The sequence below is a fragment of the Pituophis catenifer genome, unplaced genomic scaffold, assembly GCF_029215685.1.
Source record: "Pituophis catenifer annectens isolate HBS135680 unplaced genomic scaffold, rPitCat1.0.hap2 SCAF_3, whole genome shotgun sequence".
Taxonomy (NCBI): domain Eukaryota; kingdom Metazoa; phylum Chordata; class Lepidosauria; order Squamata; family Colubridae; genus Pituophis; species Pituophis catenifer.
Window position 1 is genome coordinate 50,266,704 of NW_027256883.1, and position 9,375 is coordinate 50,276,078.

The 9,375-nt window shown below is 37.2% G+C and overlaps 1 protein-coding gene across 1 annotated transcript; it reads left to right on the top strand.

Moving 5' to 3' along the window:
* Positions 1–1,570: 1,570 nt before the first annotated feature.
* On the top strand, positions 1,571–7,965 carry TYMS (thymidylate synthetase). Its single transcript, XM_070942352.1, has 7 exons — positions 1,571–1,775; positions 3,157–3,230; positions 4,872–5,046; positions 6,218–6,319; positions 6,481–6,656; positions 6,952–7,023; positions 7,797–7,965. Exons 1-7 carry the CDS (start codon positions 1,571–1,573, stop codon positions 7,932–7,934), a joined length of 942 nt encoding a protein of 313 aa, XP_070798453.1. The 3' UTR covers positions 7,935–7,965.
* The last annotated feature ends 1,410 nt before the right edge of the window (positions 7,966–9,375 follow it).

Sequence of the window (9,375 nt, forward strand, 5' to 3'; positions counted from 1 at the left end):
CGTCATGGCATTGTCATGTGACGTAGCGTGACTTTTTCCCCCTTTGCTAAACCGGGCATGGGCGTGGCCAGCAAATGATGCATCTGGCCTATGGGCCGTGAGCTTGACAGCCCTGGTATAAGGTCTTTGGCTTGAACTAGAAGACCTCCAAAGTCCCTTCCAACTCTTATTCTTATTTATTTTCAGGCTTACTTCAGCACGTGCCATCAAAAATATATCCTGCATATAAAAGGATGTTAATAAATTGCGTAAAGATCTTTTAAGTATCTGAGGAGTGGAGAAATTCTGAGAAAGCACTTACTTAATGAAAGAACATTTGAATATATAATACATGCTTCCCTGACAGTTAAGAAGTGGTTATTTTCTGTGTAAAAGAATTTATTGGCTTCGATATGTACTGTGCTACAAGTATAATCATCCAGGTCATGGTTATCCCAAAAGTGCTTTTTCCAAAAGGCATCTTGACTTCTTTTTTTTAATTAGTTCTTTGAAAATGTTTAGCTTCTCATCCAAGAAGCTTCTTTAGTTATAATTCTGGCTCTCATGTTTAGCTTGACTAGATTTTTCTGCAATATATTTTTATTTACGGAGCCAAATGCTGCATGAAACCTTATATAGGACATAGACGGTTATTTTTGGCTATACATTTCATTTTACAATGATATCTAGTGAAACAATTGTGTATGATGGATCGCTTAGATCTAAATGACTGTTCTTCTGTTAATAAATTCCTCTCAACATAGTCCTCTAACCCAGTGGTCCCCAACCTTTTTATCGCCGCGGACCAATCAGCCTTTGATAATTTTACCGTGGCCCGCTGAGCGCGCGCAGGGGTGGGGGCTTTGGGCCACACGTGCGTACCTGCGCGGGGCTCTCTTCCCTGGAGCCTTTGCGCACGGCCCAGGAGCTTTTGCGCACGGCCCAGCTTTTGCGCACGGCCCAGGAGCCTTTGCGCTGCAGCGTTCATGTCCCCCGGCCGCTGCGCGGCCCGGTGTCAGGTACTCCACGGCCCGGCACCGGGGGCTGGGGACCACTGCTCTAACCAATTGGTTTTTAGCATACATCTTGGCTACTATATCTAGGAAGCTGACAGGTCTGTATTTTTTGGGATGTTCCTTACTACCTTTTTTATAAACATAATTTCTATAATAGAAATTTCTCATTATTTTGGAATGCAACCAGTATTATTTATGTAGGAGTACAGCCCCATAAACGGCAGTGAGGGGATAGTGAATAGGTGACTTAAGAGAAGAACTTAATCAACCCAAAAAAAACAGCAAGCAAGGCGCTTGCGTCGGTCTAAGCCCTTTCTCATACTTCCTCCTCCTCTTATTCCTCTAAAATAGGAATGGAGAGGAAGCACGTGGCATTCAAACTCTACTCACAACAGTAGGTGGAACTGGAACCTGGAGGAACGGGAGAGTCAGCCAATAACAATCCAGGCTCGGGGCAAACACACTCCTTGGTTTCCTCCGATTGGCTTATCGGAAGATGGGCGGGGAACGCGCCAAATCTAACGCTAGAATTTCGGTCCCGCCAAGAAAAGCCCGCTTTGCTCTGCTAATTCGAAATGCCGGCCGAGCTGGACGTGCAGGAGACCCCCGCGCTCCCCCAGGAAAAGCCCCTCGCCGCCTCCGGCTCTTCCCCATGTCACGGAGAGCTCCAGTATCTCCAGCAGGTCGAGCAGATCCTGAACTTCGGACACAAAAAGGAAGATCGGACCGGGACAGGGACGCTGTCCATCTTCGGGATGCAGGCGCGGTACAACCTCCGAGGTGAAATTTAGCCCACTCCATCCTTTTCTCCGGCTCCGTGGCTTTCTTTTCAGGAATTCGGGGGTAGTCGGGAAACCGCTGCCGGTTGTGCAGCCTTGGCGCTGGTCTTGGAGCCTCTCGGTCTCAAAAACGGTGAAATCGTCAAGTCCCTTCTCGGGGGCTTTAAAGCAGGGGTTAAAACTTGTGGACTTCAACTCCCAGAATTCCTCAGCCAGGTTTGCTGGCTGAGGAATTCTGGGAGTTGAAGTCCACAAGTCTTAAAGTTGCCAAGGTTGGAGACCCCTGCTTTAAAGGGCACCGAATTCGCCTCGGATGGTAATCTAACAAAACAACAATACTGTTCTTTTTATATTGTGCTTTTACAATACTGTGCTTTTTATAATCCGTGAGCAAGAAAGAAACGGAGACCACCAGACCCGAAGTGGTCGTGGGCAAGCCAGAGGAGACAGCAGAAGATTTCGAGACCGAGACCAGCTCGGTGTCCTGATTCCCATATCTTCAGTTCATAGCTCCTTGCTTCTGCCTAATTAGCTTCTGCCTAATTTGGTGCAAATCTATTAGGTCCGAAATTCTTTTGCTTAGGAGCACTTATGTGTCACTAACATAGAACTTGTCTCAAGCATGAACTTTTCTCAAAACAGGAACGATGGAGAAAGAGCAGTGATTTCCCCCAAGTGGCATCCCAAAAAAAATTATTCAGTTATATATTTATCAGATTATAGCCCACATTTTCTTTTGGCAGAGGATATGGTTTAAGGAAGTGCTTCTTATAAAGGTAGTCCTCGACTTATGACCACAATTGAGCCCAAAATTTATGTTGTTAAGCAAGGCAGTTACGTAAGTAAATTTTGCCACATTTAAGTGAATCTCTGCAGTTGTTGAGTCAGTAACACAGTTGAATTTGGCTTCCCCATTGACGTTTCTTGTCAAAAGGTCATAAAAAGGGATCCCAGGGAAATGATCATAAATCACTTTCAGTGTCATATCTTCGAACATTCACTAAATGAACTGTTGTAAGTCAAGGATTACCTGTAGTTTCTTCACAGCAGCAACCCTGTAAGATAGTCTGGGCTGAGAGTGTTTAAGGTCACTCGGTACCCATGGGTTCCAGCTTCTATGACAGTCAGCTTTTTGAGGTAGTGCAGACAAGATAGTACTTTATTGTAAGGCTACAGTACAGAATCTTGCAAATCTGGAAGCACTTCTTGTCCTTGGATAAAAAAATAAAAGTCTGAATACTATATGTTAGTATTCCAATATGATGACCTGATTAAATATTTATCTGAATTATGTTTAATGGCTCCAAATTATGAACTAATTAACTTTAGAAAATGTTCAATTAGCATATAACCCAATATCTCTCATTTTTTTTCACTTTCAGATGATTTTCCATTGTTAACAACTAAAAGAGTATTCTGGAAAGGAGTACTTGAAGAACTACTTTGGTTTATCAAGGTATAATGCATAATAATGGTTTCAGTCAAATTTTGATTAGACCCATTGAAATTAATTGAAATTGAGGTTTATTATAAATGCAAATAATAATGCAATGTTAATTCAGCCATAAATTATTCAGAAAGGATACAGATGAGGCATGTTAAGTCTTCTACTGGAAGCCTACAGAGATCTGTGGATAGAAGAGTCCTTGGCGAGATGTATCAGCCTACAAACCACAAAAGTGGTGGTACAAACGTGGAGATAATTATTCAACATTATCAATAACAAATCTGTTATAGCCTTTAGACAACCCCCCCCCCCCACTATATAGCAGTACAGATATCTAAAATTATTGATGAGGCTAACAAATAGGAATGTGTTAAAATTAATATAACAATAATACAAATCAATGGAGATCACCAAATAAAGCTAATCTTCAGAATAGGTGGAACAAACAAGAAACAGAAGCAAAACCAAAACTGGACAACCTGAAAAGAATACATCAGTCTTGATTGGATAGAAGTGACAGATAAGTATCATGTTCTCTACCAAGTTAATTCTTTAAAATATGATACCGGTACATGCATGTCTCATTTCTAAAAAAGAAACATACTTCAGGCTTCCAGATATGAACTGAAGACAGTTTTTTGAAAGCGGAGTCAACAACTAAAGCAGAGAACCAAGGAACCTATGATTAGACCAGTTCCTTGGAACTTCTATGGATAAGGAGAAGACAAGAGATTGCCCACATGTGCTCAAATGGTTGCTTCTTGCATGGAACCCACAGAATATGCCTCCATGCAAGAAGTTTGTGAGTTTGAATGCTGGCAAGCAACAAAACTATCCATTTTGCTCATCTAGCAATAAATAAAATAATTAATCAGGGTGGAGACTTAAAGAATCCTAAGAGGAATATACCTCAAATGCTGTTTATTCTTTGAAGATCTCACTGGATTAATTTTTCTAATTTTCCCTCTGCCTTGTGAAAAATAGAGCCTGAAACAACTTCAGGGTTAGTCTGGTTAAAATCTATTGCCTATTAATGCATTCTAGTAGTATTAAAAATTTTAAAAATAAAAATTACTGAACAAAGTAATGCAATATATTGAATCTTGCTAAATATTATGAATATAATGTATGATACCGAAAATATTTTCCTATTTTTATTTCAAATCAGTTTTAATTTTTTCTCTAGAATATTAAAATCATATTTGTTATTTTTAACAAAATATTCTTAAAATTGTAGAATAAGAGAATTGGAAAATATAATGCATACAAAGTAATTAACAAGCAAAACTGTATTTTGATTAAATTTAATAAACTTTGTAGAATAAGAACAATATAAAATTGATCTGTCAAAGAAAAGCAGTAGCTTCACAATCACTGAAGTGCTTCTTGTTTATATAAACATAAGGACTTCCAAAGATGGAGCATATATATATAAAGCAATATTAGACAATCTGAGTACTGAAACTGGTACTCTGAATATTTACTGCTTTACTGAATTGTCACAGACAGCACTTAATGTTGGGAGATGTTTTCTTCTCCAAGTGGTTGGAAGTATTAGAGCTTGATATTAACCTACAAATTTAAAAAAATTACAAGTCTAAAGAGTTTATGCTGAATGCTGATAAATGATTTCTTTCTCATTACCCACAGGGTTCTACGAATGCAAAAGAGCTTTCTGCTAAGGGAGTTAAGATTTGGGATGCCAATGGTTCTCGGCAATTCTTAGACAAACAAGGATTTTTTTCTAGAGAGGAAGGAGACCTTGGTCCTGTTTATGGCTTCCAGTGGCGACATTTTGGAGCTGAGTACAAAGATATGAATACAGGTAAACATGGCTAAATATTTGCTTTCATTTTCAAGTATCCATAAAAATATACTTTAGGATACTAAGGATGTAATTGTTAAAACTGGCTTGATTCCAAAAATGTACAGGTTATCTTCATTTAACTACCCTAATGGGTCTGGCAACTACCACTAAATGAAGCAGTTGCTAAGTGGAAAATCACATGACCATGACTGTTTTTTGGCTGAAAAAAGACAAGACTGTTCAGTTTCACACTTTTGGCTTTTGTTTGCCTCCTAACCATTCCTGCTCCTTGGAATGCTTGAGTGGCTGCTTACTGTCTTGTATACATCAAAAGCAATATGATTGCAAGCAGTGGACTTGGAGCCTGTGGGTTGCTACACAAATAGCTTACTTTCTTGCAAACCTTTTGTCTCCAATTAATATGCTTTGCAAGGGTGGTGGAGAGTAAGTACAAGTCAGACAGGACAACACATACTGATGCTATAAAAGTCATATGTAGGCTGTAAAGGTATTTTTTTAGTAACTTGGTAATGGTGGCTAAACAAATGGCCATAAATGAGGACCTATATTAAAGTACATGGGGGCATGAAAAGACAACTGCTTTAAAGAATCAACTCTATAATAATTATAAAATAATGTCTTCATGTTACATTATGTATTAAGCAGATTTCTGTTTCAAGAAGATTTGAATAATTTGTTATTGGGAGTAATTAATTTGTAAAAGTTAATTTTCATGCCAGTAGTTATGTAAATAATACATATATTATTGGTCCTGTCTCATTTAACCTAGAGTAAACTACTGTTTATTTCTACTGTTAATAAAGTACTTTGATCAATATGGAGTAGGAAATTTAATGAATAGGTCAAATTTCCCCTAGAATTAAAATGGATTTATACTATCACCAGTTATTAAATGGCTTACATTTCTGCCCTTTTAAGCAGATGACATCATAAAAATATACTTTGTAATCTGTTTTCCAGACTATCAGAACACATTTGTGCTGATTGGCCATGACTGATGCTTCCTGGGTTTATTTAGTAGACATTTTCAGAAGGAATTTACAATTCTTAAATATTGTTGTCTTTAGTGGAACAATCTCATAATAAATAAGATAAACAACTATCAAGAGTGAGATTAGTTCTTGTATTGAAAAGAATTATAAATAAGCTTGTCTTCACTTTTTTGTAGATTATACAGGGCAAGGAGTAGACCAACTACAGCAAGTAATTGATACTATCAGAAACAATCCAGATGACAGAAGAATTATAATGTGTGCCTGGAATCCTAAAGGTATATATAATGCTGAGTCATTAAAGATTGTAGTTATCCATGATAACTCTTGTTAGGGAAAAAAATCACTATCTTAGAAAACAGCTATCCAGAATAATTGCACAAGCAATTTATGTTTTAAATACATTTTTAAAATTTATTTTTTTCCCTTTTCTTTTCAGATCTCTCTGCAATGGCTTTACCTCCATGCCATGCTCTCTGCCAGTTTTACATTTTAAATGGTGAACTGTCTTGTCAGTTGTATCAGCGTTCTGGAGACATGGGACTGGGAGTTCCTTTCAACATAGCTAGTTACTCACTTCTTACTACAATGATTGCCCATGTTACAGGCCTAAAGGTATCCTTATCTTTTAAACCATTTCCACAGGAAGTAAGGAAAAACAAACAAATCTCAGGGTGAACACAGTTTGGCAAGGAGTGGAACTCTAGCAATATTTTCAGACAGACAATAGGAGAGGTAAATTCTGGCAACACTATACTAGTCTGAAGAGAGAGCTTAACAGCATCAGTAAACAAACTGGTGTATAGGAAATAATGACAGTACGTTCAGAAAACAAAACTTGTCTAGCAGCATATTTCTTTTTCTGTTTATTCTTAATTCATCACTAAATAATACTCTTTTTTTTATATAGCCTGGTGAATTTATACATACATTAGGAGATGCTCATATATATTTAAACCATATTGAACCCTTGAAAATACAGGTAATTATATCAGTTGATTACTCTCATATTGTTTTAATATCATTAAAATTATTATGTGTATTGGATACTCATTTCCATCAGGACCTGGATGAAGTATAACTTAAATCTGTCAGTAGTGCTCGACATTATCAACAATTCATTGCAACACTGCAATTGAAGGAGATAACATGTTATCACAATCATTACATAGATAATATTTTTCTATCTCCAGCCTAGGTTGGACAGGAGATGTAGTGAGTCTTCTGTACTGCTCTCAGGATTTGAGTGGGTCAAAATAAACAAAAATTGATTCCCAATAAAACTGAAAACTGGCCTAGAAATCTTTAGGTTCTCTGGTGATCTTTTCTATATCTGGAAAGGGTGTGCTATCTTGGAAGAAGCTTGTCTGACCTTCTGCAGCTTCGTGGGTATCCTGGATTAATGGCTACTGCCAGAAAGGAGTGTTTGGCTCCATTTATGTCCCATTACTTTGTGATTGTTTTATTACAATGTGCTGTCTTTGGGCCTACCTTTGAAAACCACTTGGAACCTTCAGTTGTTGCAAAATGCAGTGGCTTACAATTTAATAGGGTAGCAGTTTTACAGCTGTTGAATTGCTACCGGCACATTTTCAGGTACAATTATGTATAATGTTACCCTATAAAACAGATTTACTGTTTTAAATCAAAACTTGTATAATTTACTAATAAAAAGTATCTTCAATAAGCAATCAATTCAACACTTAATTGAACTCTATACCATGTAATATATATATATATATATTTAAATTTCAGCTTCAGAGACAACCAAGACCTTTCCCCAAGCTCAAAATTCTTCGTAAAGTTGAAAACATCAATGACTTCAGAGCAGATGATTTTGAGATAGAAGACTATCATCCACACCCAGCCATTAAAATGGAAATGGCTGTCTAATGAACTTTTTCTGCGACTGTTTTAATGTTCGGCCTGGAGTTAATGTGTTTAAGCATTATTTGTATTCATATCACTCAAAAGGTCAAAAACATTTTTTTTTTTTTTTTTTAAAAATGTTCATTTTTGTATGAAGCTTGAATCTGAAGTAGACTGTTATATATGCATCATGCACAGAGCATAAAAGGGTTTATGTAGTTTGGAATTATCCAATAAATCATATGTGTTGTAATAAATGTTAGCTGAAATCTTAAGGGAAAGATGTACTGCATCATTCATTTTTCAAGTTAACCTTTCCTATCTAGTAGGAAAATACTGTAGAATAGAAAAAGCAACATAACAGCTTGGGGAAGTAGACAGCAACTTTAAAATAAAATGGATTACGGTAATTTTACTGATGTTTTCCAAAATGGCTAAAAAAAAATAAGAGAACTACCCAGATAGTTGGTTTTATAGAGCTGCCCTGTGCATACTTACACAAAAGACCATCTGAGCTGTAAGATTTGGGATAAGATTGAATAGCTTCTGCCCTACCTAAAAGCTACATTTTTCTTTCCAAGCATTGGAAGCAGATGAACATTATTAAGACAGGTTCTCCTAAGAGTAATAGCTGTCTGTTGGTTTATTTATTTATTAGTTAGACTTCTATACCGTTTCAAAGTCTTTACAGCCCTCTAAGCGGTTTACAAAGTTAGCATATTGCATATTAACATATTGCCCCCAACAATCTGGGTCCTCATTTTACCCACCTCGGAAGGATGGAAGGCTGAGTCAATCTTGAGCCGGTGAGATTTGATCTGATCTGCTGAACTAGCAGTCAGCTGAAGTAGCTGCAGTACTGCACTCTAACCACTGTGCCACCTTGGCTCATAAACCACAAACTGCAATTCTGTGCATTTTCCTGCAATTTGCAGGGAATTTCCATTTTTGCTAGTTTGGCAGGACCTTAATCTCATGTGCATGTTAACTGCAAAGTGAAACTAGTTCTTTTGAACGGTAAGAAAGCTGGAATATTGTGATGTCTTTTGACATTAATATCCTAGTAGGTAGTATTTCTTGCTACCTACCAGTTTGGTCATACTACAAAGCCTCATATTCTAGCATTTTTTTATTTAGAAGAATGTGCATGATTTCAACTCCAAATACAGCAAGTTTATAAAGTAAGAATAACAGGATTCTGTTAATGAAGTCTATTTCTATACTCTGCAAGTGTATAGAAATATTCTCTATTAAGAACTTTCTGGCCTGGAATAGATAGATTTGGGTGATAATATAGGAAGAGTCAACAGTCCAATCTCAGGAAATTAGACTACTGATCTACCTCACCAAGAACATGCCTTTCCAGTAGAGCCATTCTGTGAAAGAATTCAAGTTACAAGTGCACCCATTAGCTCAAAATCTAGCTCATCATCTATTGCTGATACCCCCATTTAAGGTCTCAACT